Source organism: Sebastes umbrosus, chromosome 3 (assembly GCF_015220745.1).
Source record: "Sebastes umbrosus isolate fSebUmb1 chromosome 3, fSebUmb1.pri, whole genome shotgun sequence".
Classification (NCBI taxonomy): Eukaryota; Metazoa; Chordata; class Actinopteri; order Perciformes; family Sebastidae; genus Sebastes; species Sebastes umbrosus.
Window position 1 is genome coordinate 12,811,392 of NC_051271.1, and position 17,668 is coordinate 12,829,059.

At 41.7% G+C, this 17,668-nt stretch overlaps 1 protein-coding gene across 14 annotated transcripts in view; it reads left to right on the plus strand.

The window, feature by feature from the left end:
- The window catches only part of apbb2b (amyloid beta (A4) precursor protein-binding, family B, member 2b), a 56,608-nt gene extending 39,707 nt beyond the window's left edge, over window positions 1–16,901 (plus strand). For 6 of the 14 annotated variants that reach the window (XM_037763501.1, XM_037763496.1, XM_037763495.1 and 3 more), the window contains 9 exons: window positions 632–778; window positions 1,437–1,564; window positions 4,602–4,607; window positions 5,581–5,695; window positions 7,649–7,733; window positions 10,900–10,983; window positions 11,099–11,226; window positions 12,296–12,475; window positions 13,591–16,901. In XM_037763501.1, the coding sequence (XP_037619429.1) occupies window positions 632–778; window positions 1,437–1,564; window positions 4,602–4,607; window positions 5,581–5,695; window positions 7,649–7,733; window positions 10,900–10,983; window positions 11,099–11,226; window positions 12,296–12,475; window positions 13,591–13,761 (1,044 nt within the window). In that variant the 3' untranslated portion in view covers window positions 13,762–16,901. The remainder of the gene's footprint in view (window positions 1–631; window positions 779–1,436; window positions 1,565–4,601; window positions 4,608–5,580; window positions 5,696–7,648; window positions 7,734–10,899; window positions 10,984–11,098; window positions 11,227–12,295; window positions 12,476–13,590) is intronic. The other 8 variants (XM_037763502.1, XM_037763507.1, XM_037763504.1 and 5 more) reach the window with 6 other exon arrangements.
- Window positions 16,902–17,668: the final 767 nt, after the last annotated feature.

The window sequence follows — 17,668 nt, forward strand, 5'->3', positions numbered from 1 at the left end:
AGCAAAAACCTGCTGGTCAGTATGAAAAAGTCATGATATGTCTGTAGGTACTATACAGTATATGTAACATGTACTGTATAAGTATCATGGCTATAGGCCTGTCACGATAATTACGTTATCGACTTATCGTACGATATACGGGCATGATCTTGATCATTTTTGTTGACCTCTATATTGCCCTTTGTGTTTACATGTGTTTGTTTACATAAGAATGTCACCAACATTTTAGCCAACATGATGCCAGAATAAACTCCAGGGTTTTCCTTACCATTATAAGACTTGGGCATTGTGCAGACATTGCACATTTTTGTTACCAGAGTCTGAGCGTCTATTTTAATTATTGTTTTGGTTGTGTGATTTTATTTTATTCTGTTTTTTAATTTAGAATATTTTAATATATTAATATTTTTTTTCACATTCCAGTTCCAATGTCTGAATATTCTTAAGAATTAAAAGTTCATTGCTCTTTGAAAGGGTGTACTTGCATTATTATGCTATTATATTATCATTATATCAGTGGCATAAAATGGGCTTAAAATGACAATAATATTCTCACAATTATTTCTGGGACAGTATATCGTCCAACAAAAGTAGTTATCGTGACCTAATCATGTCTCGGTGTGTCTCTCAGTGTTTTGCAGTGCGCTCTCTGGGATGGGTGGAAATGGCTGAGGAGGACTTGGCTCCTGGGAAGAGCAGTGTCGCCGTTAACAACTGTATCCGACAGCTGTCCTACTGCAAGAATGACATCCGAGACACCGTGGGCATCTGGGGAGAGGTGAGGAAAAGAGTGTAGTCACACAGTATGTTTGTTTATGTTTGTTTGTTCCTGCACAATAGCAAACATTTCATATTTCATGTGCAATAATGTCTGTCTACTACCATATTTTTGACTACTATATTTGTAGTCGCGTTGTGTATTGTTTTGGCTGTAAAATAAACTGTGACAAGTTTCTAGAAGAGGAGGAGTGCTTGTAGAAAGCCAGGAAGATGACTTAAAAGGCAAAGGGTGAGCGACCTAAAGAGCGCAGAAGTTAGCCAGGGCAACAGTCTCCTGAAATGTGTGTCAAAAGATGAAGGGAGAATGAAGAGAGGAAAGGGGAGCAATGTTACGAAGTCTTTCCCTCTCTCTACGGTGGTTGTGTTTAATGTGAAGCGACAGAACAGAGAGAGAGAGAGAGAGAGAGCTTCATCCTTCTTTCAATAACCTTTCATCTCCCGTCCCCCTCTTTTTAAGGTCTGATCATTTATTTAGAGACACGAACACGCACACATTCCACACCACAGAGGCAAATATACTTTTTTAGTCAAGTAAAAGAAAGCACCTGACCTTTAAATTACTACTTTTTTTGAAATACCTTGAGCTGCAGGAAATAAGGATTGCATTTTTTTTGTGATGAGCTCTGAAGAATGTGTGTGTGTGTGTGTTTGTTCAGGGGAAGGACATGTACCTGGTGCTGGAGAACAATATGTTGAACCTGGTCGACCCCATGGACCGCAGTGTGCTTCACTCTCAGCCAATCGCAAGTATCCGGGTCTGGGGCGTTGGCCGGGACAATGGCAGGTTAGTCACCGTGGCAACCACTTTTTTTCTTTTTTTCTTTAGATATTGATTAATCCCCTTCTGCTTGTCGTCATGATTAATCACGAGTGTGTAAGATGTCACAGTCTAAATCATCTTTAACATTTCTGTAGTGTAAGTATCCTGAGTGTTATTATTAACCAGTCATCTGGGTCATGACTCATTGAGGCTTTTGTTGCTTAAGTTTAAGTTTTCAAGTACTTCAATTGATAGATTAGTCACTAATTCAAATGAAGTCAACGGTACATCACACACGCTCAGTAAAAAAGGTCAGGGTGGCAACTGAGGGCAGCGCACGGGCGGCGTGGTGACAGGCAGAAGAGAGGACTTAATGATTGATGATGAAGGGATGCTAATGAAAGATTAATTCATCAGTACAAAGGAGAGGATGAGAGGGAGAATGGCCTTTTATTCCGTTTCACCACAAATCCCCACCTGACTCATCCGTCCCTCGCTCGCTTTCACCTCCGCTTAGCTCAAAGACAAATTCACTAACACAGTGTGGTGGTGCTGCTGCTGGGCGACCAGTAAAGGGCGCTCTGCGCTGCTGCTGAACGCACGAGAAGAAACCAAATGTAGGTTATCAGGCACGGCCAAGTGATGTGGACTGGAGAGGTCGGTAGCTGCTGTATAATTGGAGCTGGCATGAGCCTGCACATGTATGCACACACACAAACACAAACACACACCGTATAAGCGGGAGTGCACTCAGGGAAAGAGGCTAAAAGCTCTTGGCATATGCAGAACTGCAGATTTCTGTTGCTTCGGGGATCTCTCTCTTCTCTCATTCACACACACACACACACACACACACACACACATGCAGCAGTGTATGTTACTGTATATAAGATCACCCTGTCAGATAAAAGGAACGTGTGTTTTCCGAGTTTATTTCTACCATCCACATCTACATATAGCAGGAGAATCGGAGCAGTGGGAATACCTCAGCTGCAGCAGAGAATGGAGGAGGAGGAGGAGGAGGAGGAGGAGGTGGTTGGAGGGAGGGGAGGGTGAGTGGGAGGAGAGGGGGGTTTTGGCAGGGAGAGAGAGGGAGACAGGGGGATGAAGCTGCCAGAGGGGGACGTATGGTTAGTGCTCACTGGGTGTGGAGCGGACAGGTTGAGGAGTGTGTGCACGCCTGCAGTATCACCAGGAATAGATGGTGTGAGTGTCTACAGACGCTCCCGTACGCAGGACTACCTGCTAAAAACAGGAAAACAAACAGCTGTGAGTATGTTTATATACCTTTTTTTACTTAATTACTTAACTTCGGCTGTTTTGTTTTATTATAAAGTAGCATAAAAAGAAAGAGAAGCTGAATGATCAGGCCTCAGTCTGTCGGGGATGTGGCTGAGCAGGTAGTTGGTGGGATCGATTTTTACAGCCAGTGTGAGGTGTGCATGTTGCAATTTTACAGGAAATCAGTTGTAAAAATCAGAGGTGGGTGAGCGTGCATGTGGTAGTTGCTTGTGTGCAGTTAAATGAGAGTGGCTTATTACAAATAGACTGTGTGATAAAGGAGATCATCTGAATCGGGTGTTTCAAAACAGTATTTAACAATTAAACAATGAAATTTACAGCAGTTCATGACTGAAACAATTTCAATCATTGTAGGAAATGTGCTTCCAAAATTCACTCCACAGTTTATATTTCAGATACTTGAGATGTAGGAATACAAAAATAGTAGGGCTGCACAATATATCGTTTTTTTATCGTCATCGCGATGTCAACTTGCGCGATAAATACATTGGGAAAGACTGCAATATATTGCACTCAAGGATTTTTTGAGTTAGTGGAAAGAGAGTATCAGTAGAAAACTGCACTTTAAAATGTAATTATCATTTTTTATTGGTGCCTTTTGTGTTAAATTTGTTCAATAATTTGTTGTTTTTTAACATTATACTGAAAGAGGCGGAACTGAGTACACTTTAATATCTGTTTATTTATCGCAAGTAATATCGTTATCGCGATATTCAACAATGTTATCAAATATCTCATATTTTCCTTACATCGTGCAGCCCTTAAAGAATAGCAGTTTGCAGTAATTTTCTGCACATCTTTGCTCCTTTTATATTTAGTTTTTATTTATGTATGGGTTGTTGGACTGTTTGGTTTAAAGATATGAGATACGATGGCATTTGAAGCCTGGTTAGAGTAAAGAGTTCCACTCTATCGCTCTCCCTCTCTGTCACACTCACTCTTACAGTATACCCTTGTGAAAGTGGTTGTGTCAGTAAAGGAGCGGTACCACGGTGCTTCCCCCTCTCCCCATGTGCCATGAAACTCATTATCGCCATACAGATTCACACAGCAACCTTGACATTTTCAGGGGCGTCGGCATGATGATGAGATTATATTCTAAATGAGATATCACCACCTTTTCCCCCCCTCTCTCTCTCTTTCTCTCTCTCTCTCTCTCTCTCTCTCTCTCCCTCTCTTTCCCTCTGACTTTTATCTTCTCTCTTCATCTGGGTGTTTTATTCTGCCCTCGTCTTTACGCTTTTTATCTTTATCGTGTACATTGTTGCAGTTCACTTCCAATTTCCTCTCCCGGTTTTTCACTTTTCTCTCGTTATATTCCTCACCCTTACTCACTCCCCCTCTCACTAACTTCTTTTTTTTTATGTGGCTTTTAGAAGCTCCCAGTCTATTTCCTTTTATTTCTTTTAGGAAACACAAACCATCCACAGCCAATTAAAGCTAATTGCGCCCATCCAGAACATCTCTCTGTCCTGCTAGTCCTCTTTATTCCTTCAGATCTTATTCAAATTCTGTCAACTGTTGGTAAAATATTAAGTATGCATAAAAATTACCTTCATCGCTGCTTTGACCTGTGCTACACCTCTTCATTTTCTGCAGCTGTTTTTTGGGGAAATAGTTCTGTTAGAAGAAAGAAGATGACAGAATATGTGACTCATAGTGTTGGTGTGTGTATGAGTGCCTCGTCCCCCAGTAGGGGGCTGCTATCTTTTATTGCTAATAACTGGCTTCCTTTCCTCCCTTGCTTCCTCGGACACAGAGAGAGGTAAACACATTCCTTCCTTTCATCCCTCCTACAGTTATCTCTCCATCATCTCCGTCATTCCTTATTGTTTAATTTCCTCCGCGTCTCGTTTTTTCTCGTCTTCAAAGTGATGTACCGTAGCGTTGTACACGCACGCTCACAGGTGTAGGAAGTGAAAGGTGACCTCCTCTGTCCTTGTCTGTCTACAAGCATTACAAGCATACTTTTTTAAGTGTGCACACACACGCAAACACACTCAAGTGGGAGTCTTTTCAGGAGACTTTCCCCTGAGGTGCAGGGCTCAGAAATCTTGTTAACCCTCCGGCCCGTGTTTCCTATTGCATGCCTTATTGAAGGACACAGTCTGAAGGAAGTTATTTAGATTGGTTTTATGTGCGTTTCTGAATGACGTAACTCAATACATGTGTGTGTGTGTGTCCTGTACCGGTTTAATCTGTTGCAACTACATCTTCATTCCTCTCCCACTCCGTCTCCTTCTCCTTCTTCTTTTCATTCCCTCTATTCAGCGGACTTTAATAGTTTTCGGCTCCACTGGGCCCAGGGGAAAGTTCTTCCCTGCTGTCACTCATTCAACTCCCTCTTGCATCCCGCTGCTCTATTGATCTCTAGGGTCCATCGACCTGCATGTATGTGTGTGTGTGTGTGTCCTGTTGTATTCATCAGACTGATAAAGGTCAGTTCATCTCTCATCTGTCTCCAAGAGCTGTCAGTCTCAAAACTGGACACGCACACACACACACACACACACACACACACACACACACACACACACACACACACACACACACACACACACACACACACACACACACACACGCACACACACACACACACACACACACACACACACACTGTATAATTCTTCTAGTCTCTGAGTAGTACTGAAACTAGTCCCTTTGCTCATCTTCATCCCCCTGGTGTTTTGTCTCCTTCTGTGTGTCTTTATTGACCCTGTGTTTTTCCTCTCTCCCAGGGATTTTGCATATGTGGCGCGGGATAAAAACACCAGGATCCTGAAATGTCATGTGTTCCGTTGTGACACGCCAGCCAAAGCCATCGCCACCAGCCTGCATGAGATCTGCTCCCGGGTAAGCGGTTCAGGCTGAAGGAGGGGGCTGGATTTGGCATTTAGACTCAGATGAAGGTCCAACTTGTCTAAAGACTGTTTCCACTCAACAGGGACGTTGATGGTCATTATCACAATTCATTTTTACAAACAAACTGAACTGAAACACGCCAGAAAAATAAGAAAGTGGCACCCATCAGTGGTGGAAGAAGTACTCAGATCCTTTACTTAAGTAAGACTAATAATACCACACTGCAGAAATACTCTGTTACAAGTAAAAGTCCTGCGTTCAAAATTCTACTTGAGTAAAAGTTTGAGTATTACCAGCAAAAGAAAAAGTCCTCAATATGCAAAATTACGCCTATCAGAGTGTTTAATTATGGAAACTTCAAGGTCCCAAAAGATTATATATATATATATTTTTATCTTAAGTATATCAAGATAATAAGTTATAATCGTGCTACAAGATAAAAAAATATTTTTGAGGGGGACTTCAGGAGATCTCCCAGGGATGTGGGCCTTTAATATATAACAATACATCATATTTAATAAGTCGATCATATGTTTTGTTTGTAAAATCAAAGTCACTACAGCTGTCAAATAAATGTAGTGAAGTAAAAAGTGCAATATTTCCCTCTGAGGTGTAGTGGAGTGTAAGTATGAAGTAGCATAAAATGGAAATAAAGTACAAGTACCTCAAAATTGTACAGTACTTAGTTACTTTCCACCACTGGCACCTGTAATATTTCATAACATTTACTCAAGCACCAGTAGTTGAGTTACCTGAGAAAGAATACGCAGCCTCAAGAGTTCTTGTATTGTTTTATCATATTTACTATTCTACAATCGAGGCTCATATTTTAATCTTTGCACAGAGTTATCTGCAGTCCTCAAAGTGGACTAAAACTAGATTAAACTCATCTAAAATTCTCCCTAAACACAGTTATCAGAGAGCTTCCTCTCCACTGCATGACCACTCTTAGATGAATACAGATGAATGCAAACAGTGTTAGAAAGAACAGTATTCAAACCATGTCTTTTATTGTGTCTGGCTTTATTCACTGAACTCGCTTGGAATTAATGGACTTTCCTTTTTTTCCCCAATAAAACACATTTATAGCTTTAGAAATCTGATGTTGGAGAAGATCTTTAAATTCTTTCTTTGTTTATGTAGGCTCATAATTTGGTGTTGAATTCAATTCTATTTAGCATTAAAAAAAGGGTTTTTATAACCCACAGACACCTTATTGTGACCATTGACTTGAACAAAACGTGTCCCTGAAATGTCATTTGTTATAGAGGAAAAGGGTGGAGAAAGAGCCATTTGTCCTTCTTCCCATCCTTCATGCTGATACTAACTCTCCCACATTTGAACATATATTATAGAGTCTGTTTAATACTGAATTTTCACACAAAAAAGGAGAAATAAGGAGAGGCGTAGAGTTGGGCACAGCAGGGGTTGCTGAGATGCAGATTTGCTGTGACAAACTCTTATTAAGGACATGTTTAATTTATTTGTGGCGTATTTCCAGGCGTGTGTGTGCGAGAATGATTCTGGCTGTTTTTGTCGGTCTGGTTCTGCGTTTGTACTTTTGTTTCTCCCTGTGAGTTGCACTGCAGGAAAAGCTTTTACCGTGCTTTGGAAAGACGAGTGTGACCTGGTTAGTGTGTGTGTTTGTGTGTGTGTGTGTGTGTGTGTGTGTGTGTGTGTGTGTGTGTGTGGCTCCCCAGGTGAAATGAATAGACAGCATGACAGTATCAGGGGTGAAACTGCTCGAGGTTTTCGTGAGCTTTTTCGTGTTGACTCTTTCATCTTTTTTTCCTCCCTCATCCTCTTTCTCTTTCACACATTTTTCTCTGTCTCTTCACCCTCCTCCTCCCCTGTGTCTCTGCCACGGTGTACCGATTCTGTTCTGTTTTTACACGCCATTTCCTCATATTTCTGTATCTGCTTTTGCTCCTCACTCTCCTCCAGATAATGACAGAGCGAAAGCATGCCAAAGCGATGGCAGGCTCTCTCCAGGACAGGATGCAGGCAGGACTAGATCTCCCTTTACAAGGTAGGCTTCACACATACTGTACCTCCCTCAGCGCGCGTTTGTGTGTGTGTGTGTGTGAGATCGTGAGTGCGACAAGCGACATGCATCAATAGACGCATGGCAGTCATCACTACTTTGGCACACTGCATGCATTTAAACTGGCCATTTGTCAGAGCAGAAAGTCTCAAATACATTGCTGTGTCACCACAATGTCCTCTGGTAGTGCTCCAAAGTCAAGACAAGTTAGGAACATAGGCAGCAAGGCAGCTTGATTCATAAATAATTCAAACCATTCAGTGTATTTCAAAAGATCCACAACCATCCCTGTGAGTAAGTTTGGGCCTTATAGGTGCCCTGGGGAGTTTTTTTGTAAACAAAGTTAGGTTTTCATTTGGTGTTACTCACCAAAACCCACTGAGTGTCCTTGGAGCCAGACAAATGTGTTGAATGCTTTTCCTTCCTCATTATTTATTTATTTTACTTTTTTAAATCCTGCATTGTTTACATCCATATGTACTCGCTTACAGTCTTTTTGTTTCTTGGCTTCGGTTCATCGCTACTTTTCTTTGTGCGTTATCGCTGCCAACTGTTGGCCAGTAAAATAGTGTGAAACAAAACGGGTATCCGCTTGTAAAAACATTGGGACTACATTCAAGAACATTTTCGGATTCTTGTCTTAACTTTCTCCTACTTTTTTTCGTCCCGCGGGTTTGTCACGTCAGATTCAGCAAACGCTCCTAAATTCAGATAAGTGTGTTCATGGCCTGCGTAAACATGGTGAATGCCATCTGTGTGTTAGCAAATTAGCATAATTAACGCCCCAATGATACCATATAAGGCTACGCGTCCTGCCCCATTCATCTGTCTCTGCCAATATATCAGCACGCTGTCTAAAGACACACACTCTTCCAACGGCCTAAAACGCTAATGCATTCAAAAGAAGTAAGTCAGCCGTGACGCGCCTGGTTGAACTTCCTGTTGACCTTATTACTGTAAATACAGAGACATATTAACCTTCAATTAGTGCATAATTTAGGTCGTTTTGCAGTTTGAGATGTCCATGTTGATATTGTAGTGTCATACATTAGCATCAATGGCCGATTTGAATTCATGATGATATTGTTATATTAGATATCGACTATACATTTAGAACTTATCAGTCAAACAGGATAATGCCAACATAATTATGAAGTTTAATTTATATAGGATTTTCAAACTCAAAATTGGTGAAAAACTTAGGTTTGGATAACTGCAGACTAACTGCACATGACTTCTACAACAGGTCAACAAATTAGCAAATGCGGCAAGTTCTCCTAAATCTCTCGTACAAGCCACTTAAGAGCAAATCTGTTTGTACGAGTGGTTTTTGCGTGAGGCCAATTGCTTCTTAGCGCCTCTACTAGTGGTCAAAACTGCCACAGGGTACCTTTTTAACAGCTGTTTGCAGTTTACAGATCTAGGTGTTAATGGTCCAGAACACCAGCATAATGTGCCAGTGTTATTTCAAATTAACAGAGAAGATATGGAGGGAGCTCCTCACATTTTTAATAGGACGACAGATGGGAAAAGTAGCCAGCCGAGAGATGCTGGTGGCAGCGAGACAAGATTTCTTGTACTTGCAGGAGTACAATGCAGGAGAGCAGTGTTGAAGAGACAAGTAGGCTAAAACATATACATACATATACCTGTATATATTTACACAAATAGCTGTTTCTTTTTAAGAAAAAAGGACTTGCTGCATATTTTGGTCTAAGACTGGTTCTCTCATTCAGTCATAAACATGAGAACAGCGAGTCTTTTCTGTCATCACTAGCTGTTTTCTCTCCCGTCGGCTCTCTGTCACTCTGTCAGAGAGAAAAAAAGATCGGCTGTGCTGCACTCATTTATATACACTCATGATTGGACAAGACGCAGCAACAGTCCAGCCTGCTGCTGACAGCTTGTCAAATCAAACGGCTGCGGTGTCTGTCTCTGCTTTAAACTAAACTTAGAATAAACTTGCTTTTCAAACGTGAGAACCAGGATGTGCAGCTGGTGAGAATATGTCTTTTATAGTCCACTGTGACAGTAGGGGGCAGTGGCCCCTTCCCCACTTCCTCACCTCCTACTTCTGGTGCCCTTGCTCAGACCACACACATCTTTGAGCTCAGCCTTCATTTTGATCTCAACTACACATCTGTAAAGTTCCAAATAGAAGAAAGGTCCAAGGCACTCTTCTGGCAAAAAGTTAAAAAGCCTTTAATCAGTTATGTCATGGTGAAATTCTAAAAACATAGACGATGTTTGTAAATGTTAAGATAGAGCTGAGTTACAACTCACACGTTGACAAAATCTGTCCACAGACAGACAGACACTATAAACACAAAGTACTCAAAACCGCTCACAAGGTGAAAACAATACCAGCCACATGCTGTCACGGCTGATAATTAACGAAAAGGTATGAAAGGGATTCATCTTGAAGTCATTTTTCAAAAAGCAGAATTAAAGAATATAACGTATACTTCCTTTGTAGTGCATGGAGCGCTGCCCTACAACAGTAGGTAAAAGAGTAAATTATGCTGCTGTCAGCATCTGTTAAACTTGGGTAAACTAAACAAACTCAAGGACCAGAATGACTTGACATCACATTCATCACATTGTTCACTCAAATAGGGCTGTAACTAATGATTTTTTTTATTGTTGATTAATCTGTTGATTATTTTCTCGATTAATCGATTAGTTGTTTGGTCTATAAAATGTCAGAAAATGGTAAAAAAAAATGTCGATCAGTGTTTCCCAAAGCCCAAGATGACGTCCTCAAATGTCTTGTTTTGTCCACAACTCAAAGATATTCAGTTTACTGTCATAGAGGAGTAAAGAAACCAGAAAATAATCACATTTAAGAAGCTAAAATCAGAGAATTTTGACCTTTTTTTTTAAAGAAAACACTCAAACTGATTAATCGATTATCATATTCGTTGGCGATTCATTTAATAGTTGACAACTAATCGATTAATCGTAGCAGCTCTTCACTTTAGAGCCTTGTTAAAATCTTTCACAGTGACATTTAGGTAGAAATATAAAGCCATCAAGAAGGTGGTCAGTGTCCCGATATTTATAAATGTGCATTGTTGGTTGTTTACATGTAGTTGAGTATTTATTCTTTCGAGCACCTACAGTATTAAATGTGTGTGTGGCTTCTCCCCAGCAGAGTTCCCCACACCAAAGACAGAGCTGGTTCAGAAGTTTCAGGTGCTCTACCTCGGGATGCTGCCTGTTGCCAGACCAATAGGTTAGTCTGACACACAATACTGATGCAAACTTTAACGAGATGCAAAGCACACGGTTGGTGTTGATGAACTTGTGATGGTATGATTTTAATGTTTATATTTGTTTTTGTTTAACATGCTCTGCTCCAGGCATGGACATACTGAACGGAGCTATAGACAGTCTAATTGGCTCGTCCAACAGAGAGGACTGGACTCCGGTAGCCCTCAATGTGGCAGATGCTACTGTCACCATCAGCAAAGACGAGGTGAGGCACACATCTGCTTTAACTACCCCCAACTTTCCCTGTTTTTCTTCACTCTGTTCTTTCTAGTTGTCTCATGGGACAATAAGATATGATAAAACAAACTCCATATACAAGACAAAAAGTGGGAGAGGTTTGGCTTCATGGGAAAACAACCACCATTTTCTGAAAGCTAATGATGCTAAACATTCCTGCACTTTATGGCAGTGGGATGTAATTGACAACAATGATGACGGAGCATCCAATGGCTGGTTGGTGAGGTTGTCTTACCCCCTCTGTGTAGACAACCTTCCTTTACCTTTCAATACAATGATCAAGATAGATTTGACTGATAAAAGGCCTGTAGTGCAGATTCTGACTTTATTACAGACTAACATCAGTATTATCCCAACAAAATTTACGCAATATATGCTAGTGAGTTTTGGTCATCTTTGAGCGATTAGTGTCTTCCTCCATTTAGCTTTACTCTCCTCAGATACAGACTTTCTTTATTATGTCTGGTACAGAACATTTTGTCGAGTCTGCTCTTTATTTCCCTCAGCAGTCACCATAGTTTAAAGTTTATCCGCTACTCGCACTTTACTGTAGATTCCAATGTGTGAAGCGACAAAAGTGGTGGAAAACGCTCACAAGCGTCACTCATGCTCCTGATTGAACAGACTTTACTGGCATTGTCAACCGGAAAGGTAGCAGGTGACCACCCAGAGAAATGAGACAAAGACAAAGAGCGACTACCACTCACATTAAATCTGCATGTTAAAGTCTTAACAGTGTTCGACCATTTAGATGACATAAAATGTCCTTTATTTCATTTAAATAAGTTATAGATCTCAGCTGTAACATCAAGGCACTTAAAGCCCAGCTGCTCCAGTGGACCTGTTTATGAGAGGGCTACAGTTTTACTGGGCTGCTCCTCTCTATGAACATGTGAAACTATATGATCCCACAAGTGAAGAAAAAAAATATGGGATTGTAAATTCCTTCAATAATGTGTTTTTATGACGTCTTTCCTTCCCTGTTTAAGAAGGACAGTTAAATCCTAAAAAAAGAATACCGGTATGTTTCTGAGCAGGACGAAGAGGAAGTGCTGGTGGAGTGTCGTGTTCGATTCCTGTCTTTCATGGGCGTCGGGCGCAACGTGCACACGTTCGCCTTCGTCATGGACGCTGGCGGCCATCGTTTTGACTGTCACGTCTTCTGGTGTGAGCCCAACGCTGGGAACGTGTCGGAGGCCGTACAGGCAGCTTGTATGGTGAGTCACACGGAGCTGACAACACGACTCGAACACACTGAGCCAACTCTGACTAGAGTTAGTTAAGAAATAAAGGAATCTCTCCCACAGCACGTACATGCATCAAACGTCAAATTACAACAGTGAAGTCAGGAGTTGGTAGTTAGATTGTAGAAAATAGAGTGTGTGTAATTAAACACAAATGCAACCGGCCCCTTTACATTAACTCTGTGAAGACCTTTTCATGGTAGAAACAACACTTTTTCTTCACCTAAACTTATGAACTGCTTGATTTCCAATTTGTTTGCTAACAGAAAATCCTCAGAACATACAAGCATAAAACACAAGATGGCACATAAATGACCTTACACTATATGCATAACCTTATTAAAACCAGCTGGTCTCGAGCCTCTCGCTCTCTCTCTCTCTGAGAGTGAATGTCCTCGCCTGTAGTTTAGTTTGATGGTTGTTTTACTGCCCAATCCATATGCTCTGTTCAGGTTGTAATGGGGCCCTGTGTCAAATCACTGTTGCTGTAAAACATGCATTCAAGTGTGTGTTCAGCATCAGTTGTCTCTGAGAGAGGACGTCCTTGCAAGTTTTCTAGTATAGATTTTCTGTTTAAAGTTGTTTTCCACGTTGTTTACTGCTTCACAGGAAAAGTTTTAAAGAGGAAACATGTGCATTGAATTAATAACCACTTTAATGAACTCATAATACCTTTTATTTTATCATTATAATGTCCGTAATCACAACCCGGAACGTCCTCTGTGGTGTTTCTGCTATAATGCAGCCCATCAGTGGAGATTACTCATCTTCCTCTGCCCTCTCTGCTGTGGGTGAGTCACAAGATTAGTCGACTGCTGGCTGGGCTATTGATCACACATCACAACTTGGGATATATGGACACACACACACACATTCACACTCACACACACACACGCACACACTAAAAATGATTCACGGTGACAAGAATCATCAGTCATTACTATTGATCACAGCTGCACCAGTCCAGCTTTCCCTCTTCTCTCTCTCTCTCTCTCACGGGCGCCTCCACAGTCGTATACTCAGCAGCTGTAACTCTCTATTATTTACAATATGTCTCTCTCTTTCTTCTTCTTCTCTCTCTCTTTCAGCTGCGGTATCAGAAGTGTTTGGTGGCTCGACCCCCCTCCCAGAAGGCCTGCGGCTCGTCACCCCCCGGTGACTCTGTGTCCCGTCGGGTATCGACCAGCGTGAAGAGAGGCGTCCTGTCTCTCATCGACACTCTCAAACAAAAGAGACCCGTCACCGAGTTGCCGCAGTAACCGCGGTTAACCGCCAACCGACTCCCTGCCACAACTCCCAATCACCATGGTAACTTGCCACATCGCTGCCAAAAAAAAACGTCACCACCACAGAACCCTGTAACCATGGAAACACAGCAGAGCTGTCCCAATTCCTTCGCTTTTCTGGACTAATAATTGTAATTTCACCTCAAGAGTTCATCAGCTCTTGAGCTGAAATTCAAATCCGTTTCCTCAAAATAACTGAGATGAACAAAGACTCTAATCAAGAAGGAACAACCACAGTGAAACACCTGATCGTAAAGGTGATCGTGTACATAGAAGTAACTCTCATCCCCCTCGGCACAGAGAAGGAGTGAGGAGAAGAGAGCAAAAACTGAAGAAGTAGGAAGTGCTCCTTCCAGCACAGGACGTGTGATGAGCGAGCTCATTGCTGATCTCTCCATGCTCTAATTGTATTTGTGTCTGTGCCTGTGCTGCCAGCATGACCTTGCACACCTGGCCACACCCCCCCCCCCCCCATGTCATTCACCTGGTTGTCCTGTTAGTCTGTAGTGGCTTTTCCCCGTCTGCCCCTCCCTCTCATCGTCCTCTGTAAACCGTAACGTGAAGTGGAAAGAAGGAATCGTGAAAGCCATCGCGTCTGATTTCCGAATCAGTATGTAATGAATGAAAGAAGGACGCTGCTACAGACTAAAGAGATTTGGCCGTCAGTCTACACACCTGTTCAACTGATCCTGCATGAACTTTTTATATAAAATAGACGATATCAATACACTGCTGCTGCTTACAGGAGGGGTGAGAAATCCGAAGCCACATTGTTTTTCCCGTCTTCTTACGTCTTTGTTTCTCGTCAGCTGCGCAAGAATCAGTCTGGAGGGTCTAAACGAGCGGTGACTTTTCACCCGAAACATCCCTCACATACTTCCTGTTTGCTTGTTTTTATCCTTTCGTTATCCCTCAGAAAACGACAGATGATAGCCATAACGAAGGAAAGAGACACAGGGAGTGTTACCCCTCCTCTGCTCCCCTGCTCTCTGGTAAACAGCTCCAGACTCCAGGAAACGTCGGCATGCTGCCGCTGCTCTTCGATACATGCTGGAGGAAATTTGACAGATTATTCCTTTAAATCCCACCACTAATACATTGGGGTTGGCAACACAAGAAAGGCCGGAGGAATCGTACAAAGAAGACGACTGTAGGAATGTGTTTTTGAACCCGGGTATGGCGGCAGCTGAGATCCGACCTGTGAGAAGGAGACGGGTTTCATCTCCAGCCTCGGCGAGAGAGAGAGACATGTTGACTCAAACTAACAGGACCTTCCTGGGCTGCTATCTATCTGTCTCCAGGGTTTTCTGTACACTTGAATGCGCCTTCTCTGTTTTTTCATCGCCTCCTTCCCTACTGTTTTCTTCGGTGCCACGAGATCACTTGCTTTTTGGTTTGTTTTCTGTAGTTTTTTCTCACACAAATCTCAATTCGACACTGCTAGCTCCTTATTATCACATATCTGACAGGCTTGGATGTGTGGTAATAACTAATGAAGTCTTGAAGTTTATTGCAACTAAAATCATGAACACATTTTCCCCTCTGGCAGATCTCTTGGATGTGGAGCAGCAGATTAATACTGAACCTCTACAATTGACCGTTTGCTAAACCCCTCCACCGGACAACGACTGTCTAATCACAGTTTAAGAACCATAACAAAGCATAGCAACCTGTCAAGCCACATGTTGAAGCAGTGTGTACGGGGCGGTAGGAAGACCAATACTCTGTGAATAGTTTGGATGGTTGTGTCTTTTTATTAATATCTTAATATCTTTGTGTAGAATTCCCCACGGTAAGATGGTCCTGGGCTCTACTTACACAGCCCTACTCCAGACATTAGTTTTATTTTTGGCCCGAAAAATGGCTCTTTTGCTAGTACAGGTTGCTGATCCCTGATCTAGAAGAAGACATTATAAAGTCAGCCAGAGACGGTATTTTCAACCAACTCCTGGAGCTATCATTAGCTTGATTTGCTAGCTACCAAGCTGATGAAATCTGCTTGGGATTATTGTCATTTCAGCCACCAGACTTGACAGTTGGTGGTTAAAATGAGAAGCTGCTTTTATTTACTGTGTGAAATCAAAGAACCACTACTTTTATTTGAGTGGTAAATCTGCCACCTTTTATTGTGAACTGCATATATGTGAGAAAGTAGCAACAGCATCCAAAGGCGGGGTGGGGGGGCGCTTAGCGAACGGTCACATTGTCACATCTGTAGGTGCGTCTTGTTGTCTCCACGTCTTGCGGAGCCAGGAACCAGGAGTGTAATTGAGATTCTGATGAGAAAAAATTCAACCGCATCACCTTCGTTTGTCACAAAGGATGTTGAAATGTGAATGAGATGACAAAATGTGCGTGTACATAAGATAAATTTAATGTAACATTTGGCATTAATCATTGTTATAAGCTATCTTTTCATGTAGTTTCCTGTTGTTTTCTTGTAATGAAATGCCTTTTTTTGAGAACTCACCAAATGGCCAAAGTGTAAAATACTGATATACGTTGTTGTAGATAAGAAAAATACGAGAGCAAATAATGAAAGGAGGAGAGGCGATTGGAAAATTTCACGGTTGTCAATTACGTTGATACTGAATTTAACTGAGCAATTATCTATGCATTCTTTTGATCTCCAGGAAAGTCGTGAAAAGCCTTGCATGCCCTTGGACGGTTGAAAGAGCGACTGTATGTACTGAACAGAAATATTTTTTATTTTATTTATTCTATTTTATAAAGGTATATACTGATTTTATTAGTTGGGGCGAGTAAAGTCTCTTGACTCGGTGTCATTGTCTCAGTCCCTGGTTAACTCACAATGCTACAACAAGCTCCGCTTTGCAGAAAAAAGGCAGATACAGGAATATATCTTCACCTTGTACAGTGCACTGAGAGCTGGGAGTCCGCTGTTGATGTGTTTAACAGGAGTGAAGAGGAAGATGAAGATGGTGGTAACAGCAGCAGACTCCCAGCATCTCTGTCAAGCTCACACACATAAACAACAAGAAAACACACACCTTTCCCACAGATGGATGTGTTGGCTTCCGTTTGCTGCTCACTGATTTGTACACTTTATCAATGTAATCAATTGTGAGAATAAACAGCATTATAAAACCGAACTTCTGTGTGTCTGTGTGCGCATTAAGGCTGCAACTCATTTTTGCTTTCATTATTATCGATTATTCACCTCTGTGCCACCAGGATGCCCCGTTCCCGATGTTTAACCCCTCACCACAGGCTTAGGTCCGTTCAAAAGAGTGATTGTTCCTTCTCAGATTGTTTTATTTGAGGTCTGAGCAGATGAAAGTATGCATCATTTCAGAAAAAAAAGTGCAAAATGAGAGATCAATTTTAAATGGTCGGCGGTTCGATCCTCGAAGTGTCCTTGGGCGAGACACTTAACCCCAAAAATTGCTCCCTAAGGCTGTGCCATCGGTGTGTGAATGAGTATTTAGATTAGATCCTGACAACAGTTACTGTAGTTAAATTATTGGAGTAGGGAGGGGGTTTAAAGACCCTCCCAGGAGTTATTAATATTTTCTTTGGACCCTCCTCTTGACTATAATAAAAAATGCTAAATCCTCCCCCCAATATCTCAAAATACTACAAGGCGATGTCGCAACCCAACGTGGAGCGGAGGGGTCTCTCATCGCCCTGAAGGGGTTTCTTTCACAACAATGACCCGCTAGCTGTACATTATCCCGCGTATTACACGGCTACTAAAACAAAAATGGTGCGCCAGAAAAGGAATTAACAGACCGCAGAACGCCGTGATTGACCAATCAGAATCGAGTATTCAACAACACCGTGTTATAAAATAATATAAGTCAATATGTCTCACAGGGGAAGTAGCCGATATGTCTCATATAATATTATGAATTAATTT